Source organism: Lygodium microphyllum, chromosome 18 (assembly GCF_053477565.2).
Source record: "Lygodium microphyllum isolate KBCC chromosome 18, Lygodium_microphyllum_v1.1.10, whole genome shotgun sequence".
In the NCBI taxonomy this organism is placed as follows: domain Eukaryota; kingdom Viridiplantae; phylum Streptophyta; class Polypodiopsida; order Schizaeales; family Lygodiaceae; genus Lygodium; species Lygodium microphyllum.
The window spans coordinates 136073566-136101548 of NC_141152.1; the positions used below are offsets into that span (position 1 = coordinate 136073566).

The window sequence follows — 27983 nt, forward strand, 5'->3', positions numbered from 1 at the left end:
CATACATGGGAGGGGCAACATTAGAGGAGGGGTTAGAGGGCGTTGGTAAAGAAGGGATATACACTAGAGGAGTAGATGCCACTAGTGTTGATATATCAGAGGAGTCGCTAACAAGCATTGGAGAGGGATGTACAATGGAGTATGAGACACCTGTTTTGGACACGGTTCGGATATAAGCGAGTGCTAGAGAAGAAACTATTGTAAGAGATGTCTTGCCAAGTTGTCGATTGTGGCAGAAGATGATGTTGGCATTAATATCAAGTCATGCTACTCGATGAAAGGACAATGACCAATGGCATAGATTACATTGGTGTAGCACATCACCACCAACACCACCACCGTCAACAACACACTACTTATAAGTGCTGCAACACATCTTTGCTTATTGCGAAAGTTTGGTCAATGGGGGATGCTTTATTACTTTGCTATCTCTATGTCTGAAAGAATCGCAATGCACACATGTATATGGTTGCTTGTCAAAAATTTGATTTGATATTGTATATTTTCTTTGTTGAAACAAATATATATTGTGCCTTTGGGGATGCGAGGCATAGGGTTTGAAGTCACACCCCCCTCAAACTCAACCCACACTCAAAACCAGTATAGATATAATCAAAAGACCTTTGGGGGTGCCAAGACCCCATTGGCTTGATATTGTAATTTTGGTACATAGCGGCTGGCCTGATGCTTCTGCCATGTCGGAAAGAACCACCATGGATATGATCAAAAGACCTTATGATCGTTTAGGAAGGTATGCACACAAATTTGAATAACCACCACAGATATGATCGAAAGACCTTATGATCTTTTCCGAAGGTATGCACACAAATTTGACGGCGCTATTTGCAAAACAGGTTCCTGAATTAACCAGACAGAATTCTGTTCTCAGCATTGTCTGTCATGATTATGGCGAAATAATTATTTGACCCGTTAACCCACCCATTATCACCTAGTTGCGTGCCGTGCTTCGATTGTGTTGCAGCCTAGAAAGCTTGATTGTCGACAGAGAGCCGAGGAACCAAGATGGAAGCAGGAGCAGCAGCCAAGAAGAAGAAACCCTCATCATCGCCGGGATTTGGCATCGTCGCCCATCCCGATGGCACAATCACGCGTCTCCCCGTCCCCAAAATCCCCGCCTCGCCAGACTCTTTTGCCAAGGACGGCGCCGCCTCCAAGGACGTCACCCTTGAGGCTTCCACGGGCCTCTGGGCACGCATCTTTCTACCTGCACCCTCCTCCTCTTCCTCCTCCGCCCCTCCCCATCCCAAGCTTCCCCTGCTCCTCTACTTCCATGGCGGAGGCTTCGTCATGATGAGCGTTGCCTACAAATTCTACCACAACTTCCTCCTCAAGCTTTGCAAGGCTGCCCACGTCATCATCGTTGCTGTTGAGTATCGGCTCGCGCCAGAGCACCGCCTCCCTGCTGCCCACCAGGACGCTCTTGTTTCCTTGCAATGGCTTCGGTCCCAAGCTCCGATGCAACGACAGCTCAGCCTCGATGAACACTCGAAGAGTAGCTCTTTAGAGCCATGGCTGTCTGAACTCGCGGATTTCTCTCGGTGCTATCTCATGGGCGACAGTTCTGGGGGCACTATTGTACACCACCTTTCTGTTAAAGCTGCAGAGCTTGACATCACTCCCCTGCACATCCGAGGGCAAATTATTGTGCAGCCCTTTTTTGGCGGCCAAGTACGAACTGCAACTGAGCTCCGGTTGGCTGACGATGAACATGTGCCTCTCTCAGGCACAGACTGGCTATGGAGGACTTGTCTTCCTCACGGTGCAAACAGGGATGATGTTTTAGCCAACCCTCTCGGCCCTTCATCCCCAAATTACAAGCAACTGGCACATAAACTGCCTTTGACACTTTTCATGGTTGCCACAGGAGATCCGATGCAAGAAAGACAAGTGCAACTTTTTCTTGCATTGAAAGGAGCAGGTGTGAATGCACAATTAATCTCCTATGAAGGAGCACACGGATTTCAATTGCAATCTGGGCCAAGTACCGAGAAGTTCATTCATGATGTGGTGGAATTCATTCACAATCACATGGCATTCACTTCAAAGTTATGATGCATTGATCGAGTAAGTCTGGAATTCGAAACTAAGACTTTTGTATCCAAACCTGTACACATAGGTGGCCCTATTTACTTGTTAACTTAATACTTTGATGAATAAACGATATTGGATTATGCTTTACTTAAATTGGGTATTACTGATCGTGTACCAAATGTCTTGCCTCTAATCATTATCAAGAATAAACTTATTTGGGCAGTATATAGTTCACTTCTCTTTGGATTATAATTAAGTTGTAGTTTCACCAAAATCTACTTCTTGTTGGGTTTGTAGTAGTTTGATTGTCAAGAGGAGAATACTTTTCTTGAAAGCGTATGCTCAAGAGGACAAATTGGTGAAATCTTACCAGCATGTGGATGTTGCATGCATGTAGATTGTCATTTTGTAGTGTTCTTGACCAATTATGAATGCAAAGGGGAGGTTTTATTAATAAATTTGTGTGTAAGCCTACCTTGTCAATTGAATAAGTTTGGGCTAACATATGGCCATTACATGCAAGATATGGCTGCAACAATGCTTAGTAGAGTTTCTTCAGCCCTTCCAAAAATATCTCTTTGGCCCTTGCAAAGATGGATAGTTTCAAACCCTTTTGAAAATATGTAAGGGCAAAAATGTAATGAAGGAACTTGTCCTACATGGTTGTATTCATTGACTTAACAAGCATCTAGTTCAATTTCTTTGGTCCTTGCAATAATGGAATGTCTTCTACATGATGTTTCTACTATGGAATAAGACGAGAATCAATTTTTGATATCATCTTCTTCACATCATAGATACATAAATACAAAAATCCAAAGTGATGCATTTTAAGGAGACAAAGCTTTGATTTGAAGGTTTCAAGCAGAAAAATGACTCATTTAGTGTTAAGCATGTTTGATGCACTAGTTCGAAATCCTAAGATTAATTTTTTAAAAAATATTTGTAATTGATTATTTGCATTCAAGGTTCCCTCTCTATATCTTCATCATCAAAGCCTCCCTTTCAAATTATATTGAAATTGAATCCTAATTTTTAAAGTTAATTGATGCTAATTTGCTTTTGTTAGAACATTGACTATCCTAGGGCAAATGCTATCATTACCCTTTTGCCCTTTTATGTGTCCAAAGAGGGTCTTGGATGAAGAGGCCTGAAGTTGCATATATGTTTATTTGCCACTAAGACACATTGTTTACACCACCACAAATTTGGCATAGAAAGATTTAGAAATGTTTTAGTTTTGGAGATTGTCGGGGAGATAGTTGACCATGAATGGAAGCTTGATTTGTGACTATCATAATTAAAGTCAATTTCTTCCATTCTATGTAAAGATTGAAGCATTGAATTGTTGTCAAACTATTGCAGCCTCAAGTGCTTGTTTTCTTGTTTGTGGGATTTAGTTCAATTTTGGTAGATTTTGGTTATAACTATCAAGTTTTAGACCTTCATTGACTTCTTGGGAAGGACCTAGCAAGGGTTGCATTGTGCATTCTGGCCTCAATTGCGGCAAGTGCTTTGACAATTGCCTTGCCCTTACCAATACTTGTAGCTGTTTCGATTTTGGTTGTGGGCTCTATGTGCGTGTGTGTTGATAGGCCCTCGGCTGTTGGGTTGGCCACTCATTAAGGTGGGCAATTTGCAATAGATATCATAGTAAAGGAGAGCTTGAGAGGCTTGATCACCTTCTCATCTCGAGTCTCTAAGCTTTGGCACCCTGATTCTTCTCTCTAATTGCTGATTCTCTCTACCAGTTTTTTCTCTTCTTAGGTGCTTCTCCAACTGCTATTTTTACTGCATTTTTGAGGCACCAATCTATAGGGTCTATCTATGCTTTTTTTGGTTGCTATTTCTTGCTGGCTGCCATAAGCTTGTGAATCAAGACTGCACATCTTCTTTTGCGTCGGTCATAGGCAATGTCACCAGAAATGTTTTAGTGCCAAAATGTTTTACCCTTAAAATGTATCATTTCACTAAGAAACATTTCAATTTAGTCACAAAGCACATTGAAACATCGCATCAAAATGTCTTAGATGGACTTTGGAAGGTTTCAAATCTTTTGAAAGGTTGAGATGGAGGGATATTTTTTGGCGAAATGGCATTTGTTTCACATAACCAAGTGAAATGTTTCAATGCTTGAAACATTTCACCTCCAAATCCACGATCATGTGTTTCATGGTGACCACGATCACATATTTGCACATTGAGGTTGAGTTCTCTCAGCTTGCTGATGTTGAAACACAAGTTATAAGGGGCATGAGGGTGTAGTCTTAAGACGTATCTACATGTTGTATCTTTCTATTCCATGAATACAAGAATTCCTTATTGATATATTGTGTGTCCCTTTTCATTATGCCATTTTTGTGTCTTTTGACAGATTTCGACTTGAACCCCCATGAATGTCCGTAACACTTGATATCAGTGCAACTCTTGTTGCAAAGCAAACTAGCTTGATAGGGGAGCATGCCCATGGTTGTAGAGGAGATTGTGACAGAACATGAAGCTAACTTGCATGTACCAACCAAGCTATGAAGGAATCATAAGGCGTTTTTGATGCATGGCATACCATTCGAGATGACCACCACATGGAAAGATCTACAAGCATGGAAGGACACCTCATTTGAAGAGGAACTTGAGTTATGTCGCTGGCTTGAAGTTGCATACAAGAAGAAAGGGCCACTGCTCAAATAGATCATGCATATATGGAAGACAATCAAGGAGTTGAAGAAGACTCACATAGAAGCCGAGCTATTGATATATCTAAAGGAAAAGGTTAAAGGTCTAGATGAAGACATGGACGAGGTTGCCTATCAATTGATCACGGTGTATGAAAGAGCTAGGTCGAGAGTGTTGGAGCATTGCTCAAAAGACTTCAATGGGCAAGACTTGAGAGTATTTGTGCCTATATATTCAGTACCACCCAGTCATTCTTCACCACTTCACACTTCTTTCACTCACTTTGAGACCATCATCTCTCTCTCTTCTTCCATCATCTTCTTTAGGTGCCATGTCTCCTTAGCATAAGTTTTGCATTTGGAGTCTATCCTGCTGGCATCAGCTTCTCCACTCTGGCGACAGCTCATCTCAGCATGGCATTAGCATCTCTAGCTTGGTGACAACTTCCTCCAACTTGTTGTCACCACGACACACCTGGTATCATCCACACAATCCCTTGATTTGCGTTTGTAGCTTGTGGACACTCCTGATCATTTGGTGTCATTCTTCTCCTCTTTGCGCCAGTATATGGGCTGCTCTTTTTGCGTTTGATAGCTCACCTCATCTAGGCATCTGCATTTTGCAGCTTGGACTCCTCTTGTGTACATGGTCACATCAAGCAATTGGCATCGGCTCATTAGGACTGCATTTGCAAACTCAGAGGCTCCTCACCCTTTGACGGCAGTTTTTGTGCTTCAGGCGACACTAGTCTTCATCCTTGCATTGCAGATTCAGAGGCTCCTCTTCGATGGCAATCTCCCTACTCTGGGTAACATCTCATCCTCTCTGCGTTTGTAGACTCAGATGCTTCTTTGACAATCTCCTTGCTCCAAGGCATCTTTCGTACTGTGGCATCCTTATATTAGGTTCACTTGATTATTCCATTCATTCATCATCTTGTTAGTGAGCTTCTCTTCTTTTCTTAGTATTTGCCATATACACTTCGTGTTTCTTTCTGCAATCCCTAGTCTCTCTGGTTGCTTACTCATTTCTTGATATGGTATCAGAGCTAGATGTGCTTAGTGAGCTGCAAAGATCCTCTGCATATCAGAGATGGCAAAGACAGGTTGTAGGTTCGGCATTAACATTTGATTATTACTCTACTTGCGCTGTGCCACTAGGAGATATCCTTCTTTTCCCTCCCACCCTCTCCTTTACACATTGCTGCTCTGATACGATGGTATCTCCACTGACAGATTGCCTATCTACTGGGTGCTCCTATCGCAGCAAGAACGGTCACACCCCTAAAGATTGTTGACATCAACATTTGCTCCCCACCCCACCAAAGTATATGTGTCTTTCACCAGGCACTCCTTTTGCTACCTCTCCTTTTTGGGCCATAGAGATTGTTCTGTCTTGGCTCTTAGCTTACTACACTCAAGACCATAAGATGCATCAAACGTGCACTAAATCCTCATGAGCGGAGAGAGGCACTTAGACCTCACGAGGCGGTCAGTTTTTTGGAGACCACCACACTGCACAAAGGTTTCCCCCCACCCATTTTTGGGTCTAGTGGCTCCCACAACCCACATCTCCTTCACAGTCCACTCCACACTGAGAGCCTGTGGCTGGCCCCTACCCTTGGCTCACCTTGAGCCTCTTATCCCATCATCTTTTACTTAGGTTCAAGAAGACATCTTTGGGCGCTCTTCGGCTCCTGCTCCTTTTGAGCTCCAAATATCTTCTTCGGCATGACCGGCGGTACTTTCTTCGTCATTAGACACCTCGGAGTCCATGAACCATGAGTTGGAGTTCCTCTCTCTCAAAGGGGGATGCAGAGGGGAATCTGTTAGCAGTCATGTTTGTCATGCCTTGTCATCTCCTGCCTGTGAGCCTCAGTCCGAGTCAGACGAGGACATTAGGAGCTCTGACATGTCTGTCATATGTTATGATGGGGGAGGCTAGTTACTCTTGACTGGCTGTCTTAGGATGTGTATTTCTTTTTGGCCTCTTTTAGTGGGCAGCCACTGGCTGCCCGGCTACTTTTTTGGTCACTGATGTGGGGCGCCCATTTTAGGGCATTTTTAGGGTTTGCGCCCATTTTAGGTTTAGGGTTAGGGTTTATCCTTTTGCCTATTTATAGGCAGCCCCCCCTCCCCACTTGATCACTTGTCTTCTTGCAGATTCCGACACTCCTCCCCCGTGGTGGTGCTGCCATCATCATCAGCCTGATCTGGTGCCCTCACTGATGCTGTGGGCTGCGTGCAGGGATTGATCAGTCTCCTTCCGCCTTCCCGTTTGTATTCAGCATTCATTTCAGTCAATGCAGATTTCTCTTCCTTATTTTCTGCATTCTCTCTCTCTCTCCCTCCGTGTTCGTATTCCCTCTTCCGCAGCGCACTCTCACTGAATCATATTCCTTCGCCTTGAGTGGGAGTAAGTGTAACCAACCTTTCTTCCGTGGATGGGTGGTAAATTCTTGATTACAACTTAATTACAACAACAAACAATTAGTGCAAATCTGAAAATACAAATTTACCTACTGATCTTGGACAATGCACACTCGATTGGCCCCAAAACTGGCACCCCTTTCGGTATTTCTTTAGCTTTATTTAAGAAGAAGTTCATTTACAATGGGATTCTCCCAATCCCTTTCGGTATTCCAATGTCCCTTGTTGTGATGAATCACCAGCAAGTCTTTAATCCGATTTGCCCCTTGATTTGGGCAATCAATTGGCATTCACCCGCTTTGATGGAAATGGAAAATGCCCCAAATTCAATTATTTGCTGGTTCCTCCACTTGAATAGGCTAAAAACAGCTTCACCCCTGTTCAATCCAAGACTTGGAGCTTTTAGTTTCTGATACGATTCTCGAAGCTGTTGCTAAACCCTAAATTTTGCCGCATATTAGGGTTTACAGCAGAGAAATCTGAAATTTCTCAGCCTCCAAGGGTCCAAATGCTGAGATCTTCAGAGTAAGGCTTTGAAATGGCTGGGAGATGAGGGAAAACTATAGAGAGAGAAAATTTAGAGTTTTGTCGCGAAGAATGACTGAAAATCAGCCAAATGCAGCTGTTGCCCTGCCGCAACAGCTTGTAGATGCAAAGAACTGAAGAAAATCAGTCATTTACAGCTGCTGCCCTATCTCAACAGCCTGTAGATGCTGCCTCCTACTATTAATTGGTCTTCTCTTGCCCTTGGCAGTCTCAAAAGGTCCTCCAATGGCCGCAAATCAAACTAGTAATCTCCCCTCCCTCTCTCTTGCAGGTTGAATTTATAAAAATGCCTCTCTCCAGCCTCTAAAAGACGTTTTTCAGTCTTGCATGGACATTTTTGACAAGTGGAAGCCTTTCCAAATGGTTTTTCTAGCATTTTTCATAATTAAATATTAATTTTCAGCCTTCAAATATTGAAAATTAATCTAATAATTATTTTGATGCCCTGAAAATAATCCAACTGGCCAATAATTAAATTAGCTAAGCAACTTCCATTTCGGAGTGTCTCTATGCCATCTTTGACCATCAGATTGACGTTAGGTATCATTAATTGCCACTTCTCTAGTGTCACCAATTGACACTTATGGCCAAATGGATGACCTAAGCCAACAACTGGCACCGGATACCACCAAGTACCTGTGCGACATAACTTATAGCAACTTTTGCCTTCAGCATCCCGTGATTTCTTCGGATCTCGGGCTCGTAAATTTATTTTAACCCCAGTTGCACCTCACATGTACAACATTTACTTAATCATGTGATTAAAATTAATCCACATGTTAGTGAGGTTTCAAAAATACATGTCCTCATGACAGTACGTTCTCCTTCTTCAGCTTCAAAGGGAGACGACTTCATCTCCAATTTCAAAGGGGGACCCTAGTACTCTTGAAGTTCTTATCCCCATCTTTTACTTCCAAGGTTTGGCTCTCATTCCAGCAGTTTTACCTTTGTTGAAACCCAACATCTAGAGGATTCATCTTCAATCAGGGCCCTTGGGTTTTCAGTAGCGACTTTATGACTAGGTCTTCATATTCTTTCTAGCATGGTGTAACGAAGCTAGTGGCTTCTCACCTGAGGTTGTGTTCTAGGTTCTACTACTCATCCAGTCTCCTGACTATCTTTACAGGTCTCCTTTTAGGTGGCATTCTTGGATTATCGAGTGGATCTTCTTCTTTTCACCTCACTCCTCTTTTTGCGCTCCTTTTTGGGCCTAAGAGGGGTGTTAAGAAACCACATCATTCCATACAGTTTCCCTCCATTCCCATTTTTGATTTTTGTTCTAGCCCCAAAAAGGCTTTCTAGGGCCTTTCGAGAGTGTTGGAGTGCCTCTCGAGAGACTTCAATGAGCAAGACTCCAGACTCTTTCTGCATATATGTTTGATGACCCATTCATTCTTCACTACTTCACACTTCTTTCTCTCAGTTCGTGAGACCAAATCTCTCTCTCTCTCTCCTCTTCTTTGATCATCTTTAGGCACCATGTTGTTAGCAGTCATGTTTGTCATGCCTTGTCATCTCCTGCCTGTGAGCCTCAGTCTGAGTCAGACGAGGACATTAGGAGCTCTGACATGTCTGTCATGTGTTATGATGGAGGAGGGTAGTCACAGTCTAGACTGGCTGTCAGTTAGCATTTCTATGCATTCCCTTTATTTGTCGGGGTCTAGTGTGCATTTTTAGGGCAGTTTTTGCATTTCCCAGGCTGCCCACACCTGCCAGGCATTGTCCCCCGTTTCGGGATTTTTTGGCCCCAGATATGCCACGTCAGCATTTTGCGACTGCATTAAATGCAGTCGGCCCATTTTTAGGGCCCCTGGGGCAGGTCGGCCAGTTTTAGGCTCTTTTGGCTATATATAGCCAGCCTCCCACACTTGGCTGATCATCTCTCTTCAGCAGGTGCACACTGCGACGTCCTTCTCCTCCGTCTTCGGTGCTGCGGTCGTCATCAGCCTGATCTGGTGCCCTCACTGACGCATTGGGCTGCGTGCAGGGACTGATCAGTCCATTTCAGTGTATTCAGCATTCATTTCAGTCAGTGCAGATTTCTCTTCCTTATTTTCTGCTTTCTCTCTCTCTCTCCCTCCGTGTTCGTCTTTCCTCTTCCGTTGCGCACTCTCACATGGTATCATCGCCAAACTGAGAGTACACGGAGCTGAGTTTTACGCGGGAGAACACCCACAACTCTGCGTTTGCTGGTCAAGACTTCTCCAACAGCTGAGGCGTCATCCTCTGCACCATCTCCTTGATCAGGGCGGCCTGTTTTGGTGTCCACAAATTTGCGTTTGCTGCTGGCGCCTTCTCCAGTGGCTGCCACGTCATCACCACCCTCTTCCTGCCTGCGTTTTAAGCCTGGGCGGCCCTCCTCCAGCTGGGCGACACCCTTCCAGCTTGCGCCTTGCTGTTCTGGCTGTTGTTCCATCGTTCGGCGGCTCTTTTCCTGCTGGCGACTTCTTCCCAGGCTGCGTTTTCAGGCAGGCGGCTGTTTTTCTGTGGTGATTGCATCATCAGCATTTGCGTTTGACACTATCCTTGCGTTCTGTGCAAGGCGGCCAGCTCAGGAGCTTCTGGTGTTTGTGTTTCGGCACCGGCAACCTTTTCTTGTTGTGTTTTGGTGTTTGCAGATTGGAAGATGTCTTCTCATCAGTCTACAGGTTTTGATGGCTCAGATGATGAGCTTTTGTCTCGACATTCATCTGAACGGAGGCGTGATTTCTATCACGAGGACCGTCGTCCGGAGTCTATTCCTCTTTCTCGTCCCCCTTCTATTCATGTATCTCGGCGAGCCCCTTCCAGTGGGCCGAAGATGCAGCCTTTGGTACCCCCTGTACAGGTATCCATACTTCCTCAGCTGCCCAAAGAGGACCGGTTGGATGGCTCCAACTTTTCTCTATGGTCCTGCAAGGTGGAGTGTATCTTGGACTCCTTCGATCTTTGGGAGCTTGTTTCTATTCCTATTCCCCGGCCTCAGGTGGATCCCGCAGATGGGACATCTATGGATCGTGCAGCCTTATGGGATTGGCTCAATTCTAGAGCCCGATCTTTCCTCTTTCTGAGTTTGCAGGATTCTGTCCTTGTTCATGTTCACAGGTTGAAGACTGCAGCAGACGTGTGGAGAAAGCTTGCGTCTCTCTATCAACAGAAGACGTTTGCCCACCGGATATCTCTCGAAAAGAAGTTGCGGATGCTCGCTATTGATGATAGTCCTTCCATGAAGGACCACATCAACAGATTACAGGATATGAGGGATGAGCTTGCATCCCTCGGTTGAACGATATCTTCTGAAGACATGGCTATGATTCTTTTGACTCAGCTGCCATCGCCTCGGTTTGATGTCTTCTACACCAGCCTACTTACATCAAGGACCCGTGAGAAGCTTCTATGGGAGGAGTTATCCCCGCTTGTCTTGGAGCATGACGAGCGACTCAGAGAGGTCAGTGCTAGTGGATCCGACTCCACTAGAGCCTTTGTTGCAGGTTCGGGAGGACAGAAGAAGAAGAAGAAGTCAAAGGCTACGAAGAAGGACAGTTCTTCAGACTCTGACTCAGATTCAGAGAGACCGAAGTGCCCACACTGTGGGAAAGGGACACATCCAGAGGAGAAATGTTGGAAGAAGTACCCTCACCTTCGTCCGGGAGCGAAGGGTGGATCTACATCGAAGCCTTCTTCTACCTCTACACCAGCTGTTACCCATGAGTCAGTGTTCCTTCATATCCATGCTTTAGAGGAGGATCCTTCTTCTGTGGCTGCAGTGTCTTCTGCGCAGCCTTGGTTAGTGGACAGTGGTGCTTCGAGTCATACGACTCCCCGAGGTGATTTGTTACAAGATCTCCGTCCATCAGAGGGTTTAGTCACTGTTGGTGACATTTTATCGGTGCCTATTAGTGGTGTTGGCACATTGCCTTTGTTTACAGACCGACCTACGAGCTTCCTTTCACAGGCCCTACATGTTCCGGACTTGGGCCTTCCCCTCCTCTCAGTTTATGGCCTTACGAGGCTTGGCACACGAGTGATCTTCACCGAGCATGCCGTTGTTATTGAGGATTCTTTTACAGGAGCTGTCTTATCTACAGGTTGGCAGGAGAGCGGGCTTTACAGGCTCCATTCCCCTTCTTTGATGCAGGGTCCTCCGAGGCAGTCTATTGCTACACCCGTTCCCGCTTGTGCACCTTCTATTCCACAGGTTCCTTCCCATCCCCCACCTTCTCCTCCGGTGGTTCCCTCGTACCCCCCATCCCTTTCAGAGGGGGACGATCTCGGTGATGCGGCTGTGGATTCCCTGGCCCCTAGTGTTTTAGAGGGGGCTTTCCAGGATTGTGAGGAGCTCCTTCAGCGGCAGTTTACATCGACGGACTTCATCGACATTGGCATTCCTCTTGCCGCCCCAGGCTCTATTTCCTCTTCGGCCTTCAGCCACATCCAGGATTTGAGAGGGGGTGTTAGCAGTCATGTTTGTCATGCCTTGTCATCTCCTGCCTGTGAGCCTCAGTCTGAGTCAGACGAGGACATTAGGAGCTCTGACATGTTTGTCATGTGTTATGATGGAGGAGGGTAGTCACAGTCTAGACTGGTTGTCAGTTAGCATTTCTATGCATTCCCTTTATTTGTCGGGGTCCAGTGTGCATTTTTAGGGCAGTTTCTGCATTTCCCAGGCTGCCCACACCTGCCAGGCATTGTCCCCCTGTTTCGGGATTTTTTGGCCCCAGATATGGCACGTCAGCATTTTGCGACTGCATTAAATGCAGTCGGCCCATTTTTAGGGCCCCTGGGGCAGGTCGGCCAGTTTTAGGCTCTTTTGGCTATATATAGCCAGCCTCCCACACTTGGCTGATCATCTCTCTTTAGCAGGTGCACACTCCGACGTCCTTCTCCTCCGTCTTCGGTGCTGCGGTCGTCATCAGCCTGATCTGGTGCCCTCAGTGACGCATTGGGCTGCGTGCAAGGACTGATCAGTCCATTTCAGTGTATTCAGCATTCATTTCAGTCAGTGCAGATTTCTCTTCCTTATTTTCTGCTTTCTCTCTCTCTCTCCCTCCGTGTTCGTCTTTCCTCTTCCGTTGCGCACTCTCACACATGTCTCCTCAGTATTAGGTTTACGTTGGAGCCCATCAGGTTTGCATTTGGAGCCCATCCTATTGGTGTTAGCTTCTCCACCCTAGCATCAGCTCATCTTAGCTTGACGTCGGCATCCCTACCTTGGCAACATCTTTCTCCATCTTGGCGTCACCCACTGTTAGCCTGTCCTTTTTCTTTGCGAGTCTGTCATCTCTTGGTTGTGAGCTTTGTCAGAGTTTGGCAGGAGACAGAGGAGCTTTGGCATTTCTTGTGCTCGTTTCGGTGCAGTTGGCCCATATTATGGCAGGTCAGCAGTCGGCCCATATTTGGGCAGGTTGGCTAGTTTCTGGCAGGTCGGCCAGTTTTGTTGAGGGGGGGCTATTTATAGCTGCCCCCCTTGTCAGTCTTCTTCACTTCTTCTGCAGATTCCAGCACACACTTCTCCGTTCCCACTCTGACATTGGTGCTGCCATTATCTCCAGCCTGATCTGGTGCCCTCATTGACGCTTCGGGTTGTGTGTAGGGATTGATCAGTCCACAGTTTCGTATTCAACATTCATTATAGTTAGTGCATATCTTCTTCCTTCATTTTTTGCTCTCTCTTTCTCTCTCTCTCTCTCCCTTTCTCTCCTCCCCTCCCCCCCCCTCCCCCCCTCTATGTTTGTGTTTCTTCTTCCGTTGCGCACTCTCACATGGTATCATCGCCTAACTGAGAGCACGGAGAGCATTCATTCCAAGGAGTTCGCCATCAATTGCAGCCTTCATCTACCTCTTCCAACTTTTAGTGGTGCATCCAAGGCTGAAACGCAGCCTTTTGTCTTTTGCGTTTGGTATTCAGCACCCCTGGGAGACTAGGTGACTGTTTGTTTGGAGCAATCTACGTGTGTTTGCATCGAACGCAACTGTTTTGCAGTCGTCCTCATCATCAAGGGCAGAGGCGTCATCATCTGGAGCTAGGCGACAGTCTTCAAGGTGTCCACAACACGTGTTTGTATCAAACACACTCTTTGTTGGCATTGGAGTGGAGGCGTCCCTTTTTTGGCAGCCAGGCAACATCATCCACCTCCTCTTCTGGCAAGCGAGAACACTTCCTATGTCTCTCAAGCATTCACGGCTTCATTGTGATTGTTTGTTGTAGATTCCTTGGTGTTTGCAGATTCAGAAGATGTCTTACCAGTTTTCAAGCTTTGATGACTTAGAGGATGAGCTTCTTTCTCATCATTCCAATTTCCTTTGAGCAGAGACCGAATTATTAGGAGTTTTGATGACGGGAGGAGTCTCCTCACACTCGTGCTTCTTCAGTCCATGCATCTCAGAGGGTTCCATCTACCGTGAAGGTTCCATCGGCGAAGACTGCTTCAGATGTCCATATGCCTTCCTTGATTCCCTCGATATAGGTGCCCATACTTCGCTTCCTTTTCGAAGGAAGACAAGTCGGATGGTTTCAATTTTTCCCTCTGGTCATGCAAGGTGGAGTGCGTCCTTGACACATTCGACCTATGGGAGCTGGTTTCTTTACCCATTGATTGTCCCCCGGTGGATCCTTCTGATGGGGCCTCTTTGGAACGTGTAGCTTTGTGGGATCGGCTCGACTCACCAGCCCGTTCCTTTCTCTTTATGAGTCTTCATGACTTTGTTCTTGTTCATGTTCACAGGTTGAAGACCGCAGCGGAAGTGTGGAAGCAGCTTGCGTCTTTGTACCAGCATAAGACCTTTGCTCACAAGATCTCTTTGGAGAAGAAATTGCGGATGCTCAGTCTTGATGATTCTTCTTCTATGAAGGAGCACATCATGAAGATGGAGAATATGAGAGGTGAGCTTGCCTCTCTAGGTCGGGTGATCTCTTCCGAGGATATGGTGATGATTCTCTTGACTCAGTTGCCATCACCCTGGTTCTATGTCTTCTATACTAGCCTCATCACCTCGAGGACCCGCGAGAAACTCTTATGGGAGGAGCTTTCCCCACTTGTCTTGGAGCATGACGAGTGTCTCAGAGAGGTGGGTGCTAGTGGCTCTGGCTCCACCAAGGCTTTTATTGCAGGTATTGGTGGCGGGAAGGAGAAGAAGCAGCAGAAGGAGAAGGCTAAGGACAAGAAGGCGGAGGACAAGAAGGATGCGAAGGAGAATAAGCCTAAGTGCCCACATTGTGGGAAGGGCAGTCACCCTGAGGAGAAGTGTTGGTAGAAGTATCCTCATTTGAAGCCTAAGGAGGACTTGAAAGTGGCCCCCGCCATGACAGAGTTTGCTTTCATGCACGTTTTTGTTGAGGAGGATACGACCCTAGCTTCTACCACTCAGGAGAAGCCTTGGCTCGTGGATAGCGGAGCATCTTCTCACATGAACTTCAGGAAGGATTGGCTTTAGGACATTCGTTCGAGAGGGGGAACTGTCACCACTGTTACCATTGGTGATAACTCTATAGTTCTTGTTCGAGGCGTGGGGACTTTACCTATGTTCTCAGAAGGCGGTCTTCTTCCGCCAAAGTTCTTTATGTACTTGATTTGGGTTTTAACCTCTTGTTTGTGCATGGTCTTACTCAGCTAGGTACCCGAGCCATTTTTACCCAAGATGCTGTCACAGTGGAGGATACTTCTACTGGTACAGGTACATAGGAGGGTGGGCTTTACAACCTCACAACCTTAGCTGCGAGGGCTTTCCACGAGCTTGGGTTGCTTTGGCATGCTCGTTATGGGCATCTCAATCTTGATGCGATTAGGCTGGCTTTCCGGAGGAAGATGGTGGAGGGACTTCCAGATTTTCCTCCTCTTCACACTTTATGCCCCAACTGCTTGAGGGGCAAGCGACACATGCAGCCTCACCCACAGGTTGCTTCCAAGAGCGCTTCTTCACCGCTCGAGTTGGTTCACACCGACCTTTGCGGACCTATGGGCACGGCCTCCCTTTGGAAGGCCAAGTATCTGATGTTGATTGTGGACGACTTCAGTTGTTATGTGTGGCCTTACTTCTTGGAGTACAAGAGCGAGGCGTACTCCCGTTTCTGTGTGTGGAAGGTGTTTGTGGAGACACAAACTACTTTCAAAGTTCGTGGCCTTCAAGTTGATCATGGTGGTGAGTTTACTTCTCACCTCTTTCCTTAGTTTTGCAAGGATCACGACATTCGGGTGGAGTATTCCCATCCGAATACACCATCAGAGAATGGTGTGGTGGAGCGTGTGAATTAGACCATGGTGGAGATGGCCCGATCTATGCTAGAGCATTGGTGTCTTCCTTATACCCTTTGGGGTGAGGTGGTGGCTACGGCAGTATATATACGCAACCGCTCTCCTACTTCTGCATTGCAGGACATGACTCCTTATGAGGCTTTCTTTGGGAAGAAGCCTTCCGTATCCCACTTTCGCATCTTTGGATGTGATGCTTGTGCAAGGGAAGGAGGATCATGTCTACAGGTTGCGGAAGGTGCTTTATGGCCTGAAGCACGCTTCTCATGCTTGGTACTAGAGGATTGACCGCTTCTTTCTATAGAGTGTTTTTCAGCGCTCCGATCATGACCCCAATCTCTATTTTCGGGTTGCGGGTGACCTTTGTGTTTTACTGGTCTTGTATGTGGATGATCTTATCATTACAGGGAGTGACACTCAAGAGGTGGATCATACTCGGTCTCTTCTACGACAGTAGTTTGACATGACGGATCTAGGGATCCTTCACTTGTTTCTTAGATTGGAGATTTATTAGATAGCACAGGGCATCTTTGTCTCGCAGCACAGGTACATCTCTGAGCTTCTTTTGGAGTTTCGTATGGCGGAGTGTCAGCCTATTTCATGCCCCATGGACCTTGAGTCCAAGCTTGTGGCAGATGGAGTTCCCCTTACAGATGCTACCCCTTACAAGTGCCTTGTTGGCTCTCTCATCTGGCTTATTCACACTCAGCCAGATATTTCTTTTGTGGTGGCCTTGTTGTCTTCTTTTATGAAGACTCCATAATATGCATGCCATGATGGATTCAATGTAAATAGAAATCATCATTAAATGTATTTGTCTTTAAGAAACTTTGAGAAATGGTCATAAGGGTTCTTTGGAGATATAGTTTAGGCTTGATCCTATCAATGTTGGTCTTTCACTTCATATATATATTAGTGAGTGCCACATCCCCATATATTGCATTTTCATGTAGTCAACATTGTATTAGTCTAAGTTGCCAAAGCTTTCAAAGTTCGGATTATGTTTCTTATACCAATCTCCCACAAACCTACTTGATATATGAAACTTGCTTTCAAACCCTAATGCAAAGCATAGGGAGAATACTAGCGTGAAGTGCCAATAGAATCTAGGCACAGAGCACCAAGAGAATATAGGCACTGAGCACCTAGTACATATCTATGGAGAGAGAGAGAGAGAGAGAGAGAGAGAGAGAGAGAGAGAGAGAGAGAGAGAATATAAAGGATCATTGGAGGGCAGCTTTGCGTGTCCTTCGGTATTTGTAGGGGACTCGATCCTATGGGATCATGTACGGAGAGGGGGTCACTCTTAATGGATGGAGTGATTTTGATTGGGCAGGTGATGTGGATTCGAGACAATCCACTATAGGCTATGCTTTTATCCTTGGATCCGGTACTATCTCTTGGAGCAGCAAGAAGCAGCCTATTGTGGCACTTTCTTCTACTGAGGCTGAGTATCGGGTCTTGTATTCGACCTCTATAGAGGCAGTTTGGCTTCGTTGTATGTTGGCGGAGATTGGCTTTCCATAGTCTAGACCTACGGAGCTGCTCGTGGACAACCAGAGTGCCCTTGCTCTCGTAGAGAACCCGGTGTTTCATGCTTGTACGAAGCACATTGAGGTTGAGTATCACTACGTTCGGGAGCGGATCATGGATTCGGAGCTGGCATTGGCCTATTGTCCCACGGCGGACAATGCAGCTGATCTCTTCACGAAGCCTTTGCCTTAGGCTTCTTTGCTTCATCACATGCATTTGTTAGGTCTTAAGACTCTCCCAGGATTTGAGAGGGGTGTTAGCCTGTCTTCTTTCTTTGCCAGTCTGTCATCTCCTAGTTGTGAGCTCCTGTCAGAGTCTGGTAGGAGACATAGAAGCTTTGGCATTTCTTGTGCTTGTTTTGTGTGCAGTCGGCCCATATTATGGGCAGGTTGGCAAGTTTTGTTGACGGGGGGCTATTTATAGCTGCCCCCCTGTCAATCTTCTTCACTTCTGCAGATTCCAGCACACACTCCTCTGTTCCCACTCTGACATTGGTGCTGCCATTATCTCTAACCTGATCTGGTGCCCTCATTGATGTTTTGGGCTGCGTGCAGGGACTGATCAGTCTACAGTTTTGTATTCAGCATTCATTACAGTCAGTGCAGATTTTCTTCCTTCATTTTCTGCTCTCTCTCTCTCTCTCCCCCCCCCCTCTGTGTTCATGTTTCTTCTTCCGTTGCGCACTCACACCAACCACATACTTGGTGTCATCCACACAATCCCTTGATTTGCGTTTGCAAATTGTGGATACTCTCGATCATTTGGCATCCTCCTCCTCCTTTTTGTCTGACGTTTGATAGCTCAACTCCTCCAAGCAGTATCATCTATTTGTGTTTTGCAGCTTGGAGCCCTCTTTTCCACGTGGTGTCACATTGAGTAGTTGATATAAGTTCTTTAAGCCCAGTTTGCAGACTCAAAGGCTTTGAAGGGGAGAGTTCGCAATGAGAGTGCGAGATAGAAGCGAGAGTAGCAGTGTTGAGAGTAAGAGAGAGTGAACGCAGAGATAAGTGTATGAGTACATCCAACAACCTCCCACTTAAAGGCCCGAAGTGGTACCTTTAAGCTAACCAACTCCCACTAAACGGATTCAATGCTCATGTTGAGGCTTTGCAAGACTCTTAGTGAGAACATCTGCAGGGTTATCTTGAGTTTTGACCTTAGTTAGTGTGACTAGACCATCATCCAAGATCTATCGAATAAAGTGGTACCTAACATCTATGTGTTTGGTATGTGCATGGAACATGGCATTCTTAGCTAGACATACTGCACTCTCTTGAGGCAGAAGAGAAAACCTGCTGCCCCCTGTCTTGTAACGGCGTGCCATCAGTCACGTCGTCTCTCAGAGCCAAATCTAATCACCTCCTTTCCTTTTACCAAGCTCAAAATGGCTGCAATTCAACTTCCACTACCCTCCAACAGCCTTCTCTCTAGTTGCATGGGAAAGTTTTGCCAAGTGGCAGCCTTCCTAATGCATTTTCAGCCATTAAATTACTTTTTCAGAATTATTAATTTTGAAAATTAATTTCAGTCCTTTTGACCCTGCCCAAAATTAAACATGCCCATCTGTAATGAAATTGGCTAGGCCATTTGCAACTTGGAGTGGTTTCCAACCTCTGTTGACCCTTAGACTAGCATTAATTAATTAATTAATGCTAGTCCCTAGTGTCACCACTGACATTTAATGGCCAAACAATTGTCCTAGGGTCTAACCTGGTACCAACTGACCATAAAAACCTAGTTGGTATAACTTAACACAACTTTTGCCTTTTACACCCACTGCATCCTCGGGGTCCTTGGCCTGTTCCCATGAAATGACTGCCATGTGCATCACATGTGCTAAATAACCTTGCACATTTGATTAATAACTTAATCAAATGTTACTAGCAAGATTAAAGCATCTGAAAATTTCACGTTCCCGTGACAGACATACTCATCCCCATTATCCGTTCTTATAGCTTTCAACTTAAGCCCTTTCTGTGTGGTAACAAAAGCACGAAATCTTTTAAAAGCATCCAACACTTTCTTTTTGTTCTTTAACACAAACACCTATGACTTGTTATTGAAATCATCAATAAAAGTAACAAAGTATCGTGCACCCCCATACGAATTAACATGCATAGTGTACACATCAGAGTGTACTTAATCAAAAGCATTGGACTTCTTAACGACACCAGAGTAATAAGGAGACTTCACATGTTTTCCATATATGCAATCATTACAAAATTTGAGACTAGAACCTTTTACATCAAATCTCCCTAAAGAGGAGAGCACTTGAAGGCCTTTCTGGCTCATATGGCCAAGTCTTTTGTGCCAAAGTTTCATGTGTGAGTGGACTTCAGCCACAGCCAAGAACTTGCCAGGTAATGCTTTACAATGCAAATAATACAAAGTCCCCCTTTTGTTGCCTTTAACAATCAGCATAGAGCCTTTGTGGACCTTCCAAGATCCACCACCAAAGGTAGTAAAATACCCTCTTGCATCAAGTTGCCCAACTGACAGTAGACTTTTCTTTATGCCAGGTACATATCTGACATAATGCAAAATCAGCTCTTGGCCATTTTCAAGAGCCAAGTGGATGGTACTTACACCCTCTATCTCACATGCATAGTTGTTGCCCAAGTAAACCTTGCCTAGGCAACCTGCAGTGTATTCAGAAAATGAATTCAAAGAGGGAGTAACATGAAAAGAGGCACCGCTGTCCAGTATCCATGATTGTGACAGCCCATCATGAGCTGAAAGTAAGGCATCAATTACCTCCTTTTTGGTGATGTGCATATCACTTGCTGTTGCCATAATATTTGCATCATTACATGAGGCTACTACAAGTATCTCTTCAGTGTCATGAAGCTCTTCAATGACCACACCTGACGTAACATTTTCCTTTGCTACTTCTTTTGAGGAAGAGTTGTCATCATCTTTCTTGTCATTCTTTTGTTTCTTACCTTGTTTCTTTCTTTCTTGCTCTTTCTTGAAGTACCAACAATTGGGCTTTTTATGCCCTTTAGGCCCACACTGATAGCAAGTAACATCCTACTTTTACCTTTATTTGCTGGATTACCCCTCTTTTCTGACCTACCTCTAAGGTGATAGGCTGAGCCAGTGCTTTCACCACTGGATTTTCTTATGATCTCCTCATTGAGAATAGAGCCTCTAACACCATCAAAGGTTAAAGCAAGGTTGTTGCAAAGTGAAACAACCAAAGACTCCCAGCTATCATGCAAAGTCATCAACAAGAAAATAGTCTTTAATTTATCATCGAAGGCTGGGAAACCAAAGTCAATCTTTGTGAAAGTACTCAAATGCTCAATTGCTGGCTTAGACTCATCCAACTCCATGTTCACAAGCTTGTGCATAAGATGCACTTGATTCAGTGGAGTTGTATTTTCATAAGTGTCCTCTAACTTTTTCCATACAGTATAACCCGTATCAAGACGCTTAAGGTCTGTAAGTACATCATCAGACACGACCATCTTAATGCATGCAATGGCCTTCTTGTTGAGTCTAGCCCAATCCACATCTGTCATAGTTGCAGGCTTAGTTTCCAAGAGAGCATCTTCACAGTCCTTGAGAAACAAAATGCCCTGCATCTTGTCCTTCCACAAATCAAAGCCAGTGCCATCAAACCTCTTGATTTCAAAGAGGGATTTAGTGTCATTGCTGCTAGAAGCATTTGGAGCAGCCATTTTTCAGCAATGCACTAAAAATCAATATTGCAATTTATGACAACAAACAATGAGCTGAATATTCAGCTAATTTCAGCCCAGATTTTCAGAAAATAAGAGCAAAATTCAGTCCAAGTACATGTACAGCAGTAGAACGGATGACTTTCAGCAGTATAGCTGAAATTTCAGCATACATTACATGCATACATCACTGCCAAGTGACTCCCACTTCAGTAATATCATCAAAAATACATCTACAACAATCCCAGATCTACAAATGATCACTAAGACTACTGCAACATGAATATTCAGCAATACATCAACTCAATGGGAGTTTCCCAATATGTGTACTACATATATATGTGACCAAGTCAACTTTTGATACACAAAAAACACCAAAATTCTCTGCAATTTCTCCAAAATCTCACAAGTGGAAGATAAGTCTCACCGCTTATAGCACCAAGATTGCTTCAGTAATGTTTCCAAAGTGCATTTGTCAAATCAATTTTGCCAAGATCCACAAATTTCGGCAAAAGCCCCAAAATTTCACTGACCAATCTGCCCCGATTGCATTAATACATGTTCTCGAAAGCATAAAATGGGCAAAATTAGCAAAATTTCACAAAATTTTGCCAAAGGACCCAATTTCTCGAATACAAATGTACACCAATGCCAGTAAATATGGCTCAACTGAGCAAATTTTCACTGATACATGAAAAACCCCAAAAATTTTAGAGCCAATGTGCACAATTTTTTGCAATTTCTGGGTCAAATGTCATCGTTATGCATGAACAACATCAAATTTGGGAAAAGCCCCAAATTTTTGGGTCAGATTTGCATAGATCTGGAAACTGTGCTTCTACGCGAATAAAAGAATGTATTTATATGTTAGGGTACAATAAGGGTGTGTTCACACCCGTATATCTTTATACATGGAGACGAAGGGACTTTACATTCAACAGGCTCCTTACCCTTCGACAACAGTCTCCCTACTCTTGGTGACACCAATCTTCATCCTTGCATTGTAGATTCAGAGGCTCATCTTTGATGGCAGGGTCCTTGCTCTGGGCAACATCTCATCATCCCTGTGTTTGCAAACTCAAAGGCTTCTTTGGCAATCTCCCTGCTCCAAGGCATCTTTTGTGCTATGACACCACCCTTGTATTAGATCCACTTCATTATTTCATTCATTCATCATCTTGTTCATGTGTGTTTCTCTTCTCTTCTAAGGGTTTTTCGTATACACTCTTTGTTTCTTTTCACAACCCCTACTGTCTCTCTGGTTGCTCAATCATTTCTTCACATGGTATCAGAGCTAGAGGCACTCAATGAGCTATGAAGATCCTTTGCATTGGAGATGGCAAAGATAGGTTGCTACCTCTCCTTGTGCTACCTCTCCTTTGTGGGTCAGAGAGATCGTTTTGTCTCGGATCCTAGCTTACTATGCTCAAGGTCATAAGATGCATCGGATATGCACTAAGTCCTCATGAGTGGATAGAGGCATTAAGATCTCATGAGGCGATCGGTCCTCTTGAAGATTACCACACTACATGGAGATTTTCCCCACCCATTTTCGGGTCCAATGGCTCCCATGGCCCACATCTCCTTCACAATTCACTTCATTGAGAGCCCGCGACTATTCCCCACCCTTGGCTCACCTTGAGCCTCCTTCTATCCCACCCTCTTCTACTTAGGTTCGAGAAGACACCTTTGGGTGCTCTCGGGCTGCTTCTCCTTTTGAGCTCTAGGTATCTTCTTCGACATGACCAATGGTAGTTCCTTTGTTATCAGACACCTTGGAGTTTGTGAATCATGAGTTAGAGTTCTTATCTCTCTCAGAGGGGGATAATCTTCCTTTGCCTTGAGTGGGGGTATCTCCTTCTTCTTCAACTTCAAAGGAGGCTCCTACATCTCCAGTTTCAGAGGGGGACCCTAGTACTCTTGAAGTTCTTTATCCCCCATCTTTTACTTTTGAGGTTTGACTCTCATTCGAGCAATTTTACCTCCACTGAAACCCAACATCTAGACGATTTATCTTCAATCAGGGCCCTTGGATTTTTAGTAGCGACTTTATAACTAGGCCTTGATATTCCTTTCAGCATGGTGTAATGGAGCTAGTGGCTTCTCACTCGAGGCTGTTTTTTAGGTTCTACTGCTCATCCGGTCTCTTGACTATCTTCGTAGGTCTCCTTTTAGGTGGTGTTCTTGGATTATTGGGTGGATCTTTTTCTCTTCACCTCACTCCTCTTTTTGTACTCCTTTTTAGGCCTAAGAGAGGTGTTGAGAAACCACATCATTTCGTACAGTTTCCCTTCTTCACTCTCGTTTTTGTTTTTTGTTTCTAGCCTCAAAAAAGGCTTTCTAGGATCTTGCAAGAATGTCGGAGCGCCGCACGGGAATTTCTCGTCACGAATACAAGAAGGATACCCCGTGAGCTCTTGAATTCAAATCCTCCATCCCTTCTATCCTATTTCTCTATGGAATCAAGACTCTTCTCGATTTTTCTAAATTCTTGGTGATCGCTCCCTCCCCCCCCCCCCCCCGTCAATCAAAAATTCCATCAATCTAATTACTCCTAAGCTTCTTTTCTTAAAATCCCCTTTTTCAATCTTGCAATTAAGATCCTGGCCCCAAAGAAGAAAACTATGATTATTCTCTACCCTCTATCGTCGAATTTTAGATTAATTGTTGGCAGGGCAAGAGATATACTCTTTTACCTTTATTCTTCACCACTTCACACTTCTTTCACTCACTTCATGAGACCATAATCTCTCTCTCTCCCCCCCCCCCCCCCGCTTGTCCTTCAACCATCTTCTTCAGGTCCCCTATCTCCGTAGTATCAAGTTTGTGTTTGGAGCCCATCCTATTGGCATTAGCCTCTCCACCCAGGCGGCAACGCATCTCAGCTTGGTGTCAGCATCCCCCAGCTCGAGGACATCTTTCTCCATCTTGGCGTCACCGGCCTCACCCCTAGAGTTATCCACACAGTACCTTGATTTGCGTTTGCAAATTGTGGACACTCTTGATTATCTGGCATCCTCCTCCTTCTCTTTGCGCCAACATCTGGGTTGCTCTTCCTACATTTGACAACTCACCTCCTCTAAGCAGTAACCCCTCTCCTCCACTTGGCGTGACATCCAACAGTTGGCATTAGTTTTGCAGGCCTGGTTTGCAGACTTAGAGGCTTCTCACCCTTCAATGGCAGTCTCCTTGCTCCAAGCGACACCGATCTTCATTCGTGTGTTGCAGATTTAGAGGCTGGTCTTTTATTGCAGTCTCCCTCTTCCAGGGCATCTTTCGTGCTATGACACCCCTCTTGTATTAGATTCACTTCATTATTTCATTCATTCATTATCTTGGTTATCTGAGTTTCTCCTCTTTTCTTAGGGTTTGCTGTACACACTGTGTTTCTTTCTACAATCCCTATAGTCTCTCTAGTTGCTCAGTCATTTCTTGAGAGTGAAGCCAACCAAGCAACAATAGAACATGGAAGAGAAGCCAAAGGAGAGCAAAAAGAAGAAAGAGGTGACATGCGAAAATGAGGTGAAGCTAGAAGAAGTTGAAGAAGAACATTGACAGCCAAAAATAGAATACTACCTTGAAGACTACTACGAAGAGCTGACTACCCAGAAGTAACCTATCACGAAGATCAATACCCCATCTACTACCCCATCTACTACTAACTGGAAGAATATCCTATTGACTACCACCTGGAAGCATAATACCTCTAGAATGACTATCACTTCGAAGGAGAATAATGCTACCTAAAGAAGATCTAGAAGAATGCCAACTTGAAGGAGTGGTGGAGGAGGAGGAGGAGGAGGAGGAGGAGGAGGAGGAGGGGGAGGAGGAGGAGGAGGAGGAGCAGCAGCAGCAGCAGCAGAAGAAGAAGATAGAATACTATGTGAAAGGAGAAGGATGGAAGATAGATGTTAGGTTTGAGCTAGAAAAGATCATGAAGGACTTAGGCTACAAGAAGAAGGATGAAGATAGTTGGACATGGGGAGAAGAATGAGCCATCTCACGCACAGGATGCAACCCAACTTGAAGAAGAACTAGTGTTAGAAGAAGTGAAGATGGAGAAGGGAGAGGAGATGCTCATCTACATGACATCATCGTGTGAAGATCCAATAATCAAAATAATATTGCATAGTAATATGTACAGCCTTGGCCAGCCTTCATAAAGACACTAGTTGATTAGTAGAAGCTCATCCATGCAAAAGTTGGTTATTTCACTCCAATACTTGGGGACTCCTCATAATCCTAAACTTCATCCTCATAATTTGCATCCTCATGCATAATGGTGATGGAAAGTATCTTCATGTTGCTGGGCAAAGAAAGGCACTTTGGACTTCAATGCACCGTTGAAGCTACAAGTTACTCTCTTGACCCCAAAGCGATCATCCCAACCAAATCGGATCAAGGAAGAAAACATGTGAGATTCATCAATGAAGTCATTGTCCATTCCTTAAACCTGAAGAGGGAAACCCTTGTGTGCTTGAAATGATAGAGTCAGAGGATGAAGCCAGGAAGAGCATGAGGTAGCGCTAGTGCTTGCATGAGACCCAAGCCCCCAAGTCATGTGATGAAGGTAGAACCAAGGGGACAAATTGCACAAGGAGAAACCTAATGGATCACCTCCCTTAAGGCATGGCACAACATGGCTCCAACCAAGCCACCGTGCCTTGACACCAACAATGCGACAGCTTGGGATCACACCTACAAAGCTGGGCATGTAAAGCCATAAAAGCCAAGTCAAATAAAGTTAGGACTTTCAAGCCTCCACTCCTCAAATGTAATTGAGTCGAGGGTGGACTAGAATGAAAATCACTAAAAGAAAAGAGTCTAGATGGGCAGACATTAGCAAGCTTGATAGGAAAAGCTGTGGTAAGACTCCCAAGTCATAGTGTGACAGACATTGACTAGCTTGATAGTAAAGGCTACGTTAAGATCCCTCCTAATGAGTCAAGTCCTAGACTGGTCGATATTGACTAACTTGATAGAATGAGTTGTGTTGAGTCACATGAACAAGCCTTAGATTGCGGAGGACAACAATCCATTGTGCAAGGGTGAGTGTGGGATCCCCTTTCTCCCCATTTGGGGCTTTGTAGGTATGCCATGGTGTTGGAGCTGAATGCACGAATTGGGAGTAATAGTCCCTCAAGGTTTGCTTGGGATGTGCTCTACATGTGATTCCCTATTGATATATTTTGTGTCCCTTCCCGCTAGGCTGTTTTTGTGCCTTTTGACATGTCCACTTGAAGCCCCATGAAGGTCCATAACACAACCCAAAAAACCCCCACCACTAACCCAACCCACCACAACACCCATCCACACCACACCACCCAAAATAAACAAGCCAGCCGCTCTGCCCTGCCCGACAGAAAGAAAGCCAAAACCCCCCAACCAAAAAAAAAATCTTCTCTCTACTCCATTGTTTTGTGTGTGCATCGGTGCTTGTTATATGCCCAGTTGGTCTAGAGGTTACCATCTGTTCCGCACCTTGACGTATGAGAGCTTGGGTGATCAGCCTCCGTCTACAGGTCTTCCTCATTGTGACTTTGAGGGAAGATCAGCTGCATTCCCTGCATCAAGCGTGGCTGTGTTTTGACCTGCAGAGGGGGCAGAGTGCAGGTAGCTCTGTTGGGATGTATTGGCACCATCTTCGTGCAATCCTGGGCCAGTTCTGTGTAGCATTTTTGCTGCTGTTTTGTTGCTTCTACAGGGGGGGGGGGGGGGGGGGGCAGCTTTTTGTTGCCTAGGCTGGCCTGAGAGGGGAATTTATCTTGGTACTGTAAGGAACCTGTATTTGCTCAATCTGCTGCAAGCAAAGGCTAGAATTCAGCCCTGGTTGTGGTCATAAGGCAGGCTGGGTTGTGGCTGATATAGGGGGACCGACCTTGGTGCCTACAAGGGCTGCTAAGGGCAGTGTTTTTTCCTTCCAGTTTTTGGATTTGGTACAAGCAGTACAGCAGCAGGAGTTTAGCGAGAGTTGCGCCCTGTGAGCAGCCAGTAGAGGCATGTTCAAAGGACTGTTTAGCCCTCCGTTCCCATTCCTTGACTTTGGGCATTCCCCTTATTCCGGGGGGTCCTGTTTCTGTTCCTGTTCCCCATTGCTGGTAACTACGGAGAGGTCACTTCCCTCTCTTTGTTTATGTGCATGCTTCAGCCCTAGAGGGAATAGTCTACCATCTTGGCCGCCCTGCTTGGTTTGTCCTCTTTTCAAGAGTCCGAGCTGCCATAGCTGGAGAGATCGTGCCTACCCAGTCAGCCCCAATTTGTGTCAGGTCCACCCCAACCTTATGCTGCATATTCTGATAGCTGGAGTGGCCAAGGTTGTATAATGACTTGGCTGACAAACACATCTGGATACATTCCCAGCAGATTGTAAGTTGGATGGAAGCAATGATGATGTCAGTGTTTGATTCTTACAATCTTGGGAACTTTGTGACCAAGGAGATTAAGACGCTATAGATGGAATAGGAGGGCACTTTATGGGAATGTTTCAATGCTCACATTTGGTCCTTCATATTTAGCTGTACTCCACAACTCCAGTCATTTGAAGACCATGAGGTATGCAAGCACAAAAGATTTGGGGTTACGTGGTGTTACTCTATCAGCGAGTTTCATCTATGAAGAGGGTGTTGAGCTAAAAATGCATTAGCCTGACTTAAATAGCCCAAAAAATATTTAATTAATGAAGAAAACCTCTTATTTAAAAAAGAAACACGATTCTAGAGAGTTACTGTGTCTCACATGCAAAACCCTAATTTGGATGCCCCAAACTTTCTATAAATATGCATGTAGCCCACCACAATCCCTCAATCTCGTTTTTGCAGGTTTCAAGAGCTGTATTTTTG

At 45.1% G+C, this 27983-nt stretch overlaps 1 protein-coding gene across 7 annotated transcripts in view; it reads left to right on the plus strand.

The window, feature by feature from the left end:
- The first annotated feature begins 601 nt into the window (after window positions 1-601).
- Window positions 602-27983, plus strand: part of LOC148021419 (putative carboxylesterase 8) — a 33998-nt gene continuing 6616 nt past the window's right edge. For 3 of the 7 annotated variants that reach the window (XR_015694717.1, XM_087699281.1, XM_087699280.1), the window contains exon 1: window positions 627-2085. Coding sequence is in view for 6 of the 7 variants with exons in the window: in XM_087699281.1 (XP_087555407.1) it covers window positions 1024-2073 (1050 nt within the window). In the remaining variant the exon portion in view is untranslated. Of the gene's footprint in view, window positions 2291-2575; window positions 2595-27983 lie in introns of those variants that run through there. The other 4 variants (XM_087699279.1, XM_087699282.1, XM_087699278.1 and 1 more) reach the window with 4 other exon arrangements.